Raw genomic sequence first — 14,634 nt, forward strand, 5'->3', positions numbered from 1 at the left:
TGTAGGACACTTTTTATTAAATTATCATAAATTTCACATTATTTTCTAGCAAATCTGTCGCGGTTATCGGCTGGGTGCGGGATGGGTGAGAGCACTGGAGGAATACTGAGGGGGTCCGACCTGCAAGGAGAGAGCAAAGAAGAAACCGTGAGGGACCCTGCAAAAGAGGAGATTTGTTATACTGTGGTCTGCAACATTACGAGTCCGATCCTGGAGTTGGAGTGCTTTATTATGGGGTGACCAGACGTCCCAATTTAGGAGGGACAGTTCTGCTTTCCCCAGGGACACCATGAAGGTGATTACTATCCGGGGTGCTGCGGCTGGTTTTTGCTTAGTGGCGCCTTCTCTCTTGACATCTCCTCCTTGGCTCTGCAGAAGGAGGAGGAGGAGGAGGGGAAGGGAGGACGCGGCCGAGCGCAGCAGCGCTTTGAAGACTAGGAGGAGGTAAGTATATCGGTCTCGAGGGGGGCTACTGTGGGGACGCTATTACTACTGGGGATGATAATGCTACTGTGGCCACTGTAGGGGGGACTGCTATTACTAGTAGGGCCATGCTATTATTATGGGGGGGACTGCTAATACTACGGGGGCCACTGTGGGGGGGACTGCTAATACTACTGAGGCCACTGTGGGAGGACACTATTACTACTGGAGCCGATAAAGGGGATGCTATTACTACTGGGACCACTGTGGGGGGTCAATATTACTACTGGGGACAATATAGGGGATGGTATTATTACTGGGGTCACTGTGGGGGGATGCTATTACTACTGGGGCCAGTGTGTGTGGGGGAGGGTCACTATTACTACTGGGGCCACTATAGGGGTCACTATTACTACTGGGGCCACTATGGGGGTCACTATTACTACTGGGGCCACTATGGAGGTCACTATTACTACTGGGGCCACTATGGGGGTCACTATTACTACTGGGGACGATATAGGGCCCACTGCTCTCCGAATGCAGACGTGAAACGCCTCCTAATCTAATGCGTGACATTGTATTAAGTTGATGTATCTAAGCCTAAATGATGTGATACAGCTTTTGAGAACCCAGGGCTGCGCTCTCCTCACCTCTGTCACTTCTTCTTCACGGAGGTCCGCGGTTTCTCCCGCTCTGATGACACTTTTTTGTTAACCTTTTCTTTTTTATCTTTCCTTGCGCTCAGATTTTCGTAAACGGTTCCTTCATCCTTCTGCCTGAAACACAGCAGAGGTTGTGAGAACACGCGTGTAACATGTGCAACGTGTGCGTGAGTGGGGGAGGGGTCAACCTGACACGTGAGGAGACGGAAATCTTACTTGGAGGAGCTCCGCGTAATCTTCATCTTGGCCATAGACAGACCCAGGTTTCCATATTCGGATTCTGCAGCCTGTGATTTCTGTTGGAGACCGGAGGATTATCCTTAGAATATTTTTAATGGGGAACAAATTCCTTTAATCCGGGGTCTGATAGTCTGGTAGTATCAGATAATCTGACAGAAGGCTGAGCACAGGGTCAATGAGGAGAGACTCCTGATAAAGTGTTCTAGACTGTTCGGTTTTCCGGACAGTCCATATTGTATGGCAGTTTTGCGCCAGATTATCAGACTCTGGATTACTGGATGCTGCATTAAGGGACTTTTATTTCGCCGGGTGCTCCATTCAAACCTCCCACATTTTATCAGTTCACAAAACAGAAAGTATGACGTAGGAAAAACTGCAGGAAACGTAAAAACTCAGATTTTTTTTTTTGCGCACACTAATTTAAACATCTCCATGTCCGATTGGTGGCCAGCAGCATTGGCCCCATTGAAAACATAGGGAGTAGATTGCGCTCCACTGACACAGCTGTGGCAGAGGTCCACGATGCTATCTCATTGCTTACAATGTGGCCGACGCTGCTGCTGGGATGAAGGTAACCCCTGCAGCGATAATATTTGGGGGAGATGGGCTTGAAATTTTAGCCCTACCCTGAAAATCATTCCTGACTGTAAAAAAAAAGAGTGTTTGTTTTTGTTTTTTTTTAAACTTGCCTAGAAGTGCTGTCCGGCCCTTCTCTCTGTACCCGGCACTCTTCTCTGTCTTTTGGTTGCCGGGGATTGAAAAATCCCCACCTTTACAGCTAGGGATGATTTTCAGGGTAGGGTTTACATTTCCTCCACCCCCCCCTCCCCCCCCTCCTGAAAACCATTGCTGCGGGGGGTTGCCTTCATTCCGTTGTCTTCAACAGGGCAGCAGCAGCCTCGGCCCCATTGAAAGCAATGAGATAGCATCGCGGACCTCCATCACAGCTGTGGCAGAAGTCTGCGATGCACTCCCTATGTTTTCAATGGGGCCGACGCTGCTGCCGCATGCCCCACTGAGAATAATGGGCAATAGTGCAGATTTTTCTTAGCGCTGCGAGTGTTGAGTGAAGACATCGCAAATGATTGTGAAACCATTGAAAATCATTGGTTTCATAATCATACGTTTTCACTCACTCTCGCATCGCAGGAAAGTCTATCGCAAGTGGCTTCGAGCCCTAAGTGAGCGGGGCGGCCACCGAGTCAGTCCACCGCATCCAATGCAGCGATCTAGAAAGGTGTCCTCGGACGTTCTCTGTAGACGCGGGGATTTTGGTTCCCCATATTTGCATGTTGGGGCAGATTTATGAAACTGGCTAAAATTAACCCCTTCCCGCTCCAGGGCGTAAGTTAACGTCATGGGAGCGGGGTACTTCCTGCAACAGGGCGTAAACTTACGTCCTGGGGATAGCGTGAGATCCGGCCTCCCACTGCAACAGCAGGGGTGCATCGGAGATGCGCCCCCCCCCCCCCGCTGTTAACCCCTTCCCTGCCACGATCTATGTAGGTCGCGGCATGGGAAGGGTTCACAGAGGGAGCACACTCCCTCTGTGAAGTTGCCGGGCTCTCGCGATATAATCGCAGACACTGGCGTCCTGTAGTGCCATAGCCTGTGATCGCTGTATAAGTGATAAGGCAGGGCAGTAGCCCTGCCATGCCTTATCACAGCGATCATCAGTGCTGTGCTGCAAAAAAAAAAAGATTAAAAAATGAATAAAGAAAAATGTAAAAAAAACCCTTTTTTTATGCTTTTTCTCATATTAGCATAAAAAAAAGTTTAAAAAACATATTTGGTATTTGGTATTGTTGCGTCCGTAACGACACGTACAATAAGCTGCACATGCTTTTGACTGTGCACGGAAAAAATCGTTTAAAAAAACGCTAAAAAACTGAGGCAAAATGCTAATTTTTAGCATTTTTTTCTCTCTAAAAACGCAATAAAAGCGATCAAAAAAGCCAGTACCAATGAAAACTACAGCTCGTCTCGCAAAAAATAAGTCCTCATAGAGCTCTGTATATAAAAAAATAAAAAGTTACAGGACTTTGAATGCAGCGATTTAGAAAAAAAATGATTTCCAAAAAAAGGGTTTTTATTGCAGAAAAGTGGAAAAACCTAAAAAAAGTAAGAATTTTGGTATCGTTGTTACTCTACCGACCCGCAGAAAAAAATGTATGGTGTCATTTATGCTGCATGATTAACGCTGTAAAATAATAATCTATGGCAGAATTGATGCGTTTTCTCTCCCTGCTATCATAAAAAAATAATAAAAGTAAATAATAAAAGTTTTACAATATAGTCTATGTACCCAAAAATGGCGCCAATAAAACCTACAGTTCACCACACAAAAAACAAGCCCTCACACGGCCGCGTCGACGGAAAAATAAAAAAGTAATGGCTTTTGAAAAATGGAGAAGAAAATCCGCCAAAAATCCTTGCGTCCTTAAGCCCAAAACAGGCCATGTCCTTAAGGGGTTAAAAACTACTTTGGACCCAATGACACTGATGGTTTGGGGGGATTTTCATCTCCACTTTTGAAAAGCCATAATTTTTTTTATATTTCTCTTGACACGGCCGTATGAGGGATTTTTTTTTTTTGGATGGCGACTGCAGTGTTTTATTGGGACCATTTGGGGTAAATACAATGTATTTGAAAACTTTTGATGAAATAATTTTTTTTGGATGCAGGGAGGAAAAACAGTAATTCTGCCAGTGGTTTTGGGGGTTCATTTTTTTGTTTTTACAGCATTAATAATGCAGCATAAATGATACATTTTTTGCGGCAGATCAGTATGATAATGATACCAAAGAAAAATATTTATTTATATCATTTTTTTAAGGTTTTTGCACTTTTTTAAAAATTCCCTTTTTTTTTCCCCATTCATTTGCTGCATTCAAAGTCCCATCATTTTATTTCCCCATTAATGGAGCTCTGGAAGGGCTCCTTCGGCCGATCTGGGTGGGGTTTTCTTTTCTCCAGTGCTAATTACAGCCCATGATTCCTCATAATTGTGCCAATCGATGGATTGAAATGTGGGGGTTTGACCGGCACACCCCGTGTAACGTCTGTGCGACCGGCGTCCGCGCTCCCCGTCATCCACACTTCCTTTACCTCTAGCGCCTGCAGTTTGTGTTTGGCCGAGTCGATGTACTGGGCGATGGCGGTGTAGGTGAACCTGTACTGCGCTTCCGTCTGCACCATCCCCGAGCGCTGAGACCGCACCATCTGGATGGTCTTCTGCACGTCAATGTCGCAGTCCAGACCTGAAGGAGACACCAACGGGGTCCTGTTATTCTAATCATTGGCGCCAATCTGCTGAGCTGTCACCCGTCTCTGAAGAGGGTCTAAGGGCTGTTCACACAAATGAAAAACTCGCGTACGTTTTGTTCGATGCGCACAAACCTTCCCTGAATCTCAAATTCATTCTTTTGCATGGATTTATTCAACTTTTTCTTTTGACTCGCAGCGATTGTTGCAAGGGAAAAAAAATCGCAGCACATTCTATTTTTGGGTGTTCCCGCTGGAGGGATCGCCCATTATTTCCAATGGGACCTTGCAAAAAAAACATACGGCCCTCGCACGCTAGTGCCATGTGATCTCTCCACCCTCCCTCATTCAATTCTATGGGAAACACTTGGGATTTTTTTCACTGACGTGAAAAGCGCAATTACACGAAAGAAATGCAATTTTTAATCACCATCGCATCGCCGTAAAAAACTCACATTGGCAAGCGTGATGTCATGCAGAGTCTCTCGGCCCGATATAGCGCTCGCCCATGTCAATGTAACTTAAGGCTGCTTTCACACTTACAATAAAATCGCGCAAAACGAGAGGAGGTGAAAACGTAGAATTATGAAACCAATGATTTTCAATGGCTTCATTCCCATTGGCGGTTTTCTCTCATGCGATGTGGCGCGAAAAACATTTGCGACATAGCCTATCTTTCTGCGTTTTTTTATTCTAGTCCATGTTTCCCTATGAAGCCTCCTTTTTATCGCAAGGCACGAACTTGCCATTTTCGTGCAATGCATTTTTAACATTAAGAACTCCTATTGACTTTTGCGCAATAAAATCGTGGGCGGCAGAGATGTGATGCGTGATTTTTTTCACAAGAAAAAGCATTGCTGATGCTCAAAAATCGCCTGAGCAAAACTGTGATTTTTGCCACAATTTTCTCGCAGCGATATCGCGATGGCCAGTGCGAAGGAGCCCTAAGGAGCTAGTGAAAAGAACCCATTATTTTCAGTGGATTAGTATATCAGGGCAATTTTTTCTATCAGGCCAAGATCAAAAAAATCGCAGAATGTCCTCTTTTTGGGCGATTCTTCTTCATGAATCGCCCATTATTCCTGTGTGGTTTTTTTTCTTTGCTACTACATCACACTCGAGAAAATTTGTGCGTTGATTAAATTTTACAAATCGCTCTATCCTGTGCGTGCTCTCGCATCACACCCCCCAATATTTTCAACAGGGCCTGGCGCCAGCATCGCGCCGTGTGCCTGGTGCACACAGTGTGATGCAAGGTTTCCCCCCACTGAAAACAATGGGAGAGACTCTACAATTCGACTTCACCGAAGTGATGCGAAGTGGCTTTGATATAAAAACCCCTCGATCCGCAAGGAATTCATACGTCGGGGGGAACGGTATCGGGCAGTGATTCATGGACCGATATCGTGCTCACGCGTGTGAAGTTAGCCTAAAGGCCTTAGTCAGACGGGCGTTTTTTCGCGCGATTTGCGGATCGCATGACGGATGCGCATCCGCAAATCGCGTGACCGGTGCCTGAAAATCGCCCGAAAATCGGCTCCTAGCCGCGTTTCATTAGAAACGGGCCGGAGCTGTCCAGCGCATTGCATTCAATGGAGCCGGCAATACAGCCGGCTCCATTGAAAGCAATGGGCTGCCGGCGTGCGCGGGATGAATTGTCGGGAAGGGCTTAAATATATAAGCCCTTCCCTGCAATTCATCCAGAAATGTGTAAAAATAAAAAATATATACATACTCACCTTCTCCCGGCAGCCGGAGTTCCCCGCAGCTGGCCTGCAGTGGGTGTGAAGGGGGCGTGAGTCAGACCTGCCCCCTGATTGGCTCAGCGCTGAGCCAATCAGAGGCAGCTGTCACTCACACCCATTCATGAATTCATGAATGGATGTGAGTCAGACCTGCCTCTGATTGGCTCAGGCAATTCATCCAGCGCTGTCCGGCAGCCCATTGCTTTCAATGGAGTCGGCTGTATTGCCGACTCCATTGAATTCAATGGGCAAACATCGTTCTTCTCTGCCACAGCTGTTACAGCTGTGGCAGAGAAGAATGATTTGTCTTCTATATGTTCTCAATGGGGTCGGCGCTGCTGCCGCCGGCCCCACTGAGCGCATATAGAGAAGAGAACAGGAATCGCAGATCGCAGATAGGTGCGATCTGCGATTTCTGTTCTATAATTTATCGGACAAGCGTATGAAAAGTGATCATGTGTCCGATACCATTGCAAAGCAATGGTTTTATAAAATCGCCGGACGCATGCGCAAATCGCGCAAAACAACGCCCGTCTGACTAAGGCCTAAGAGTGTGATGCATTTTTTGTTACATTTTACTTATTGGAACCACATGCGATTATTTATATATATATATATATATATTTTTTTTTTTTCTACAATGCGTGAAAAAACGTGTGAACATCAATGCGAATAGCGTACTATTAACGCCGAAATGCATCACACGTGCATGAAAATCGCAGAAAAAACGAACGCAATATAGTTCAAATTTTCACCGACTTACATCGCACTTGCCTGTGTAAATACGGCCTAAAATTCGCCTCTTGTCTTAGACACTCAGGCTGCTGCGCTGGTCCTCCACTATGCTTTACACTGCAGCTCTGCCTGCTCAGATTGTTTTTTAGGCAGAACAAAAAGAACTGTTTTACTTCCTACCTTTTGTTTGGATGGTGTCAACCAACATGTCAATAGCAATGATGGTCCCGGTACGGCCAATCCCGGCGCTGTGAATGGAGCAGAGGAGACGATGGATAACACGCTGGTGGCGGCCATCATTAGCAAATAACTCTCGTTACATATCTTATATCAGTCTTGCATTGGATCATACTCAATGCTCCAGCCACATCCAAAGCTGCGTTCAGAACTCTTCTGCTTGCCTGTAGGAATCACCCTTAACAGCATCACATATAAACATGATCTGTACAGGAGGGTGAGTCCAGGTCAAGCAGGGCTAACTAGAAGCCAATGTAATTTGTATGCAGCTTTGGATAGGACTAGAGCACAAGTACAACGTGATCGTTGTGACATTACCTGCAATGTACAATGATGGCTCCCGCTCCAGGAATGCTCTCTTGCGTACGGTTGACCTCCCCCAGAAAACTCAGGACGCCCCCAGGGTCAGCAGGCACGCCGTGGTCCGGCCAGCTCAAGTACTGGTAGTGAAAGATATCCCGGGTCCTGCCACGCTGAAAACACATCACTTGTGCCTCTTAATACAATAGTGGCACTTACACCGGCGCCTGCTATACTTAGAGCAGTGGATGAAATGCCAGTCTGAGTAAATGTGCCCCATTTTTCTTTACAGTTACAATGCAAAGTCTTCATTAAAAATCTACCGTTTTACGTATGCAGCTCCTATGCAGACATATGTGTCTCCATGTATCCAGACTACAGACAAACCTCATGCAGTCTGATCTGAAGTCATGTGTAACTCCACTCTCTGCCCTTTCTTTTTGATAACTACAGACGGTAGAAGAGGGGAGCAGAGTAACACATGATTGCAGATCAGACTACACAGGGTTTGTTTGTAGTCTGTAACCATAGAAACACATAGAGCTGTATACACAAAATGGCAGATTTTTTTAAAATCGGGACCATCTGCAAAGTTTGCTTTATTTTTTACTTGAGATGCATTGGAGTAATACAAATGGTGATTGCAGAATTGTACACAACGTTTAAGAAACTTTAGGGATCACATTCTCATTGGAATCCGTCAACAATTTTTAAGGGCCTGTCCAGCTCTAGAAAACTGATGACTTAGATGACTTATCCCCAGAATAGGCCAGCAGTAGGTAGGGGGTTCGCAGTCAGAGTCCTGCTGATCAGCTATTCACCAGGCCGCTGTATCAGTGTATGGAGGAGAAAGTAGACAGCTCTGTACACAGTGGCCTGACATGGTATTGCAGGCAAAGCTCCAATTGAAATGAATGGGAGCTGTGCCTGCAATAGCACACTGGGCCACTACACAGTATTAAGAGCTATCTACTTCGTGCTCTGTATACCTTCACCGCAGTCCAGCTAACAGCTAATCAGTAAAGGTCTTAGGCCCTGCTGATCAGCTACTGTTGGCCTACTCTTGGGATCAGAGGCGTAACTTGAAGTTCCTCCGCCCCAATACAAAACCTGTAACGGGGCCCCCAACTATAATGCTTTATTCATAGTAATAGGCTCCCTATATGGAGAAGTGGGGCCTTATGGGCTCCCTAAGGCTCCTGGGCCCGGGTGTAACTGCATCCCCTATAGTTATGCCAGTGCTGAGGATAATGCATCACTTTTTCAGACCTGACAACCCCATTACGTTTCTTGGAAAGCAGAATGATAATAAGTCTGCCTTTAAAGGTGTCACACAACTTCCCCCAAGTCATTAAAGGAGTTGTCCCACTTCTAGCTATTTTGCTGCAGGAAGCAGACAGCTCCGTATGTTGTCCATTGGCCTGGTTTGGTACTACAGGCTGAGTCCTATTGAAATGAATGAGACTCAGTCTGCAGTACCAACCTGGGCCACTGTGCAAAGTATAAAGCCATCTGTTTCCTGCAGCAAAACAGCTAGAAGTTGGACAACCGCTTCAATGACCATCTGATGACAATGTCCTTTATCTAGAGATCAGCTCAATACTCACATCCTTCAGAGGGGACAGTCGTAGGGTTCGGATCTTGTACTCCATGGCCTCATGTTCTGATTGGATTTCAACCCAAAATTTTCCAAATTCCTTCCCATCAGCCCCAGCCTCAGGCCAGTAGGGCACACATTTAGTCTAAGAGCAAAATGATCAGTATGATAATTACTCTAATAGAGTTCAGAAAGAGATTGAGAAGAAGGAAACAAAAAGACGAATAGAATGCCTCCAGGGAAAATGAACCAGAGAGATTTGCTAAAAAGTTTAGTTCTATCTGCCTAAAGCCACCACTAGGAGGAGCTCAGGAGCTTATTGTATATGGCTGACAGCAAGAAGCCTTACGTGTCCCTTCTATATTTCTTTTGTGGTCATCACAATGACCTGGCTGCTCTCCTGCCAGACCATCTATGTTATGATTGATTACTGTCTACAGTAAGCTCTGGAGTGTCACCTAGTGGTGGCAGCAGGGAAACAGAATTGTATCATTTATCTCTGTGCATGCTAAGGATTTACTTTACTGCAGGGAGGGCAGTGATCCCACAGTGAGAAGGAGTGAGAACAGGAGACCTTCACCGATCATAGGGTAGGTGATAAAAGTCAATTATGAAAGAGAGCAAAGTAGAGGAGTTAATGAGAAACACCAAGCTAGAGGTGACAATGATAAACCTCACCCGCCCCTTCTCTATCTCTTTGGTGGTCATCACAATCACCCGGCTGTTTTCCTGCCAGACCATCTGCCAGAAGTCTCCAGTGGTAGACGCCAGACACCCCTGAGAAGCAATGAAACGTTTGGAAGGTTCATCTTCACCAATCAGTTGGTTCTAAGAGAAAGAAAAATGATTATTTATTCATTTTTTAATCTGGAATTGGCCAAAACTTTTGAAATTTTCAAGAACTTCCAAGGCTAAAGTGTCAAAGGGGTAAATGGTCAAGGAGCCCCAGTAATGAGGAAGGTTTTGACACTGCAAAGCACTGATCATGGATAATCATAATTGCTTAAAAATTCTGCGTTAGAGGATTCCAGCTTTCCTTCCACGTTGGCCCATGCCCATTCTGCCAAAATCCTTCCAGTATCTCCAAACATCCTAAGTATCTCCCGAAGACATCAAAGTTGCTTTCTTGCCCCTTCTATCCAAGACACTCACCGTCACGTAATTGGCATTAATATAATCTGATCCTGGGATATTCGGGTCTCCGGTATGTAGGATAACCCTTGTGTGGTCAACTGGAAAGGGAAGAGAAGAAATATTTTTAGAGAGGCCAAGATCATAGAAGAACTAGGTAATGGTTCAGAACTAAGTAGTGGAACAAGGCCTTTCGACGCCCAAACTAAAACTGGTATTATATACTCTGTCCCATCCAGTATGTATTTCTGATATGTGCCAACTGGTTGACCAATTCTGCTAGAGTAGCAGTTTTTGAAATTAGGGCAATTATGTTTTGAGAGCGCCTTTAATCCTGTCAACTGAAGGAGTGGCTATCATTGGAAGGCTGCTTCCTTGTGAGCGATAGCCAGGAGAGCCGCGTCTGAGCTTCTCTCTAGGGTTAAAGGAGATGGCGCTACTGACCTGTATGGGTGTATGTCCTTAAATATGAGATATATCATGTAGAAACCAGCACTCACATGGAAGGATATTTTTGTATCTGTTTTTGCTTTTGTTTTCCGGCCTTTGACCTTCTGTTCTCTCGTATAATAAGTTGGCTTCCTGTTTCTGCAAAGCCTATAGAGGAGAGAGACGTAACGCTTATGAACAAGCTATGTCCAAACCCAACATCTTCCAATACTACCATTTTTTGATCATCTAGTCTTTACACCTTTTACTTTTCTGAGCCCCACTCAAAACCATGACTGAAGAAGGTAAAGGCAAGAGTATTGCAGCATTTTAATGGCCAGATCTTGAGTTTTTTAGACTTTTTTCATTGGTAGGAACTATACTAAATGGCTACTTTAATAGAGCCCATGGCCTTTTTATGATTGGCGCTTCCCTGTATAGAAATTAGAGCCGTGACCCCAGAGCGCAGCATAAAATCACATGACAAGGTTTCCATGTGAGGGACTTCCAGCGAGGCCTGGGCATTGGTGGTCGACTAGGCAACCTTGTGGCTTTTTTTGCATGTGATGGTGTGGAGAATTTACCAAAAATGGGCATGATAGAAGAAAACATGCAGCAAAAGGGGATCCTGTTGATGGAAACAACTGAAAGGGGTCAGAGGTGGATGTCAGGAATTGTTCTGATGAACAGACGCTACACGTTCAGCCAAATACAATGCTGGTGCTCCAAACTAACGTGTCAGAATGCACAACTCGTCAACGAAAGGCATCAGAGGAGGATGTCGGAATCATTTGACCAACAGGCAGTGCAAAGTCAAGAGCAGCCAGATACGATGCTGGTGTTCCAAATAACGTGTCCAAATGTACAACTCGCCATCCTCAGCACGGATGGGCTATAACAGCAGATGACCAGTTCCAGCGCCATTGTGTCTGAGAAAAACAGAAAGACGAGACTCCAGCGGGCAAAAGGGCGCAAAAAGTGTATCACCGACTAGTGGAAAAAGGTCAGCTGGTCAGATGGATCCAGATTTCTGTTGCGCCAGGCTGATGAGAAGTCAGAATTTTGCGCAAGCAGCATGAATTGATGACCCCTTCCTGTCAGCTGGTCGGAGCATGTAAGTACCTCCATTTAGCCTGCAGCAAGTACAAGAAACGTCCTGTCCACATGGGCCGATATTCCTTTATACCAATTTCATCACCAAGTAGAATCTATGCCACAACGAACTGCTGTGGTTCTAACGACCAAAGGAGGTTGAACATGCTACTAGATGGGGGTTTCTAATAAAGTTAGAAACATATGAACATGTTTTCCCAATGTCCAACATCCCTTAGATATCCTCCAAAAATTAGGTCAGATGCTTTAGATTTCTTGACTATAGTCAACAGTGCTTGGCCCAACATCATTTGCCCATGGGCTTCCCTCGATGGCACCCAACCAGTGGATCCAATGGTATGTGATCATGTGAATGTCTATGGTTGTCTTCCCTATGTATTGACTACTTGGCTCTTTCTCTTGGTGCCCAGGGATCAGTCATGCCTCACCTAATACAGACAGCACAACATCCAGGGTGGAGATGCCAATACAAAATATGGAGGGAGAATGTGACAATGTGAGTAAGGTAATGACTAAAGACAAAATGAGATCCACCCAATGGGAAACCATGCAAATCTTACATCAAACTCTTCCCAAAATCCGGCCTTCGAAGACTCCTCTTTTTCTGATTTCTTGTCCAGTTCCTTCATGCGACTCTCAATGTCTGCTGCGTTGATTCTGGTGGAGTGGTAAGGCTGCAAGAGATATAGACAGGGACAGGTAGATACAGATGGGAAGGTGGTAACGAGACAGCTTGAAGGAGGACAAAACAAAGTAAAGAACAACAGAAGATGAGAAGATCATGTGGCAGCGATTCTATGTATTTCTGTCCAGCTATTCAACCCATTGACTAAGATGCACACTGGGTGGACGACGGACTAACTACGCTCTTTTTTTTAGAGCACTGCGTTCATGAAATAGGAGGACAAGGTTGAAGACCATTGTAGGCTCCACCCAAGTCAGGCAAGGCATCCTCAGGAAGTGCAAGCTCCTGGGACATATATCTTACAAGCAGGTGTCACCACAGAGGCCACATGGACCCAAGCCGATAATATAACCATCAGAGTAGCAGGTGTAGCAACTACTAAAGGGACCATAAGACAACCAATGCTGAGTAAGGAAGAAAGAAACTGTATGAAGATTTTTAGGGCTGTAATCTCCTCTCCTGAACTCAATTACAATGGAGAGTGAAGTGGGGCCCTACTACAAGGCTTGTTATGTGACCCCTTATGGTTTCTTCTTACACCCCTGGTCCAAGTCGTACCTGAAGATAATACAGTATAACACTTTTCACACTGTTGCGATAAAAACTCTGTGTGTTCCTCAGTATGCAGGAGATGGAGCATCATTAGCCCCGCAGATCTCCACATCATGAGGTTTTCTCTCACCTTTTTCAAGTACACAAAGGCTCCAGATATTTCTTCTATATGAGTCTTCCTGTAATGTTCTATCAGATCCGTGAGAGTATCAAACTTTTTATCCCCCAACGTATATATCTCACCCTACAGAGAGACATAAATAAAGAGAGACACAAGGTCCACAGATGTCTAGTTATAGTCTTGTACATAGAGGACAGTATTATAGTAGTTATATTCTTGTACATAGGGGCAGTATTATAGTAGTTATATTCTTGTACATAGGGGGCAGTATTATAGTAGTTATATTGTTGTACATAGGAGGCAGTATTATAGTAGTTATATTCTTGTACATAGGTGGCAGTATTATAGTCGTTATATTCTTGTACATAGGAGGCAGTATTATAGTAGTTATATTCTTGTACATAGGGGGCAGTATTATAGTAGTTATATTCTTGTACATAGGGGGCAGTATTATAGTAGTTATATTCTTGTACATAGGAGGCATTATTATAGTAGTTATATTCTTGTACATAGGGCGGCAGTATTGTAGTAGTTATATTCTTGCACATAGGGCGGCAGTATTATAGTAGTTATATTCTTGTACATAGAAGAAGTATTATAGTAGTTATATTCTTGTACGTAGGGGGCAGTATTATAGTAGTTATATTCTTGTACATAGGAGCAGTATTAGAGTAGTTATATTCTTGTACATAGGGGGCAGTATTATAGTAGTTATATTCTTGTACATAGGGGGCAGTATTATAGTAGTTATATTCTTGTACATAGAGGGCAGTATTATAGTAGTTATATTCTTGCACATAGGAGCCGTATTATAGTAGTTATATTCTTGTACAGAGGGGGCAGTATTATAGTAGTTATATTCTCGTGCACAGGAGGCAGTATTATAGTAGTTATATTCTTGTACATAGGGGGCAGTATTATAGTAGTTATATTCTTGTACATAGGGAGCAGTATTATAGTAGTTATATTCTTGTACATAGGGGGCAGTATTATAGTAGTTATATTCTTGTACATAGGGGGCAGTATTATAGTAGTTATATTCTTGTACATAGAGGGCAGTATTATAGTAGTTATATTCTTGCACATAGGAGCCGTATTATAGTAGTTATATTCTTGTACAGAGGGGGCAGTATTATAGTAGTTATATTCTCGTGCACAGGAGGCAGTATTATAGTAGTTATATTCTTGTACATAGGGGACAGTATTATAGTAGTTATATTCTTGTACATAGGGGCAGTATTATAGCAGTTATATTCTTGTACATAGGGGGCAGTGTTATAGCAGTTATATTCTTGTACATAGGGGGCAGTATTATAGTAGTTATATTCTTGTACCTAGGGGCAGTATTATAGTAGTTATATTCTTGTACATAGGGGCAGTATTATAGTAGCTATATTCT

The 14,634-nt window shown here is 44.3% G+C and overlaps 1 protein-coding gene across 2 annotated transcripts in view; it reads right to left on the bottom strand.

The window, feature by feature from the left end:
• The window catches only part of PTPN6 (protein tyrosine phosphatase non-receptor type 6), a 45,008-nt gene continuing 30,374 nt past the window's right edge, over positions 1-14,634 (bottom strand). For both annotated transcript variants that reach the window (XM_066601247.1, XM_066601246.1), the window contains exons 5-16: positions 13,245-13,358; positions 12,438-12,551; positions 10,836-10,932; positions 10,357-10,436; positions 9,883-10,032; positions 9,215-9,349; positions 7,626-7,780; positions 7,251-7,318; positions 4,435-4,586; positions 1,302-1,381; positions 1,074-1,199; positions 1-120 (exon numbers count right to left, since the gene is read on the bottom strand). In XM_066601247.1, coding sequence (XP_066457344.1) covers positions 1,079-1,199; positions 1,302-1,381; positions 4,435-4,586; positions 7,251-7,318; positions 7,626-7,780; positions 9,215-9,349; positions 9,883-10,032; positions 10,357-10,436; positions 10,836-10,932; positions 12,438-12,551; positions 13,245-13,358 — 1,266 coding nt within the window. In that variant the 3' untranslated portion in view covers positions 1-120; positions 1,074-1,078. The remainder of the gene's footprint in view (positions 121-1,073; positions 1,200-1,301; positions 1,382-4,434; positions 4,587-7,250; positions 7,319-7,625; positions 7,781-9,214; positions 9,350-9,882; positions 10,033-10,356; positions 10,437-10,835; positions 10,933-12,437; positions 12,552-13,244; positions 13,359-14,634) is intronic.

This window comes from Eleutherodactylus coqui, chromosome 4 (assembly GCF_035609145.1).
Source record: "Eleutherodactylus coqui strain aEleCoq1 chromosome 4, aEleCoq1.hap1, whole genome shotgun sequence".
Classification (NCBI taxonomy): Eukaryota; Metazoa; Chordata; class Amphibia; order Anura; family Eleutherodactylidae; genus Eleutherodactylus; species Eleutherodactylus coqui.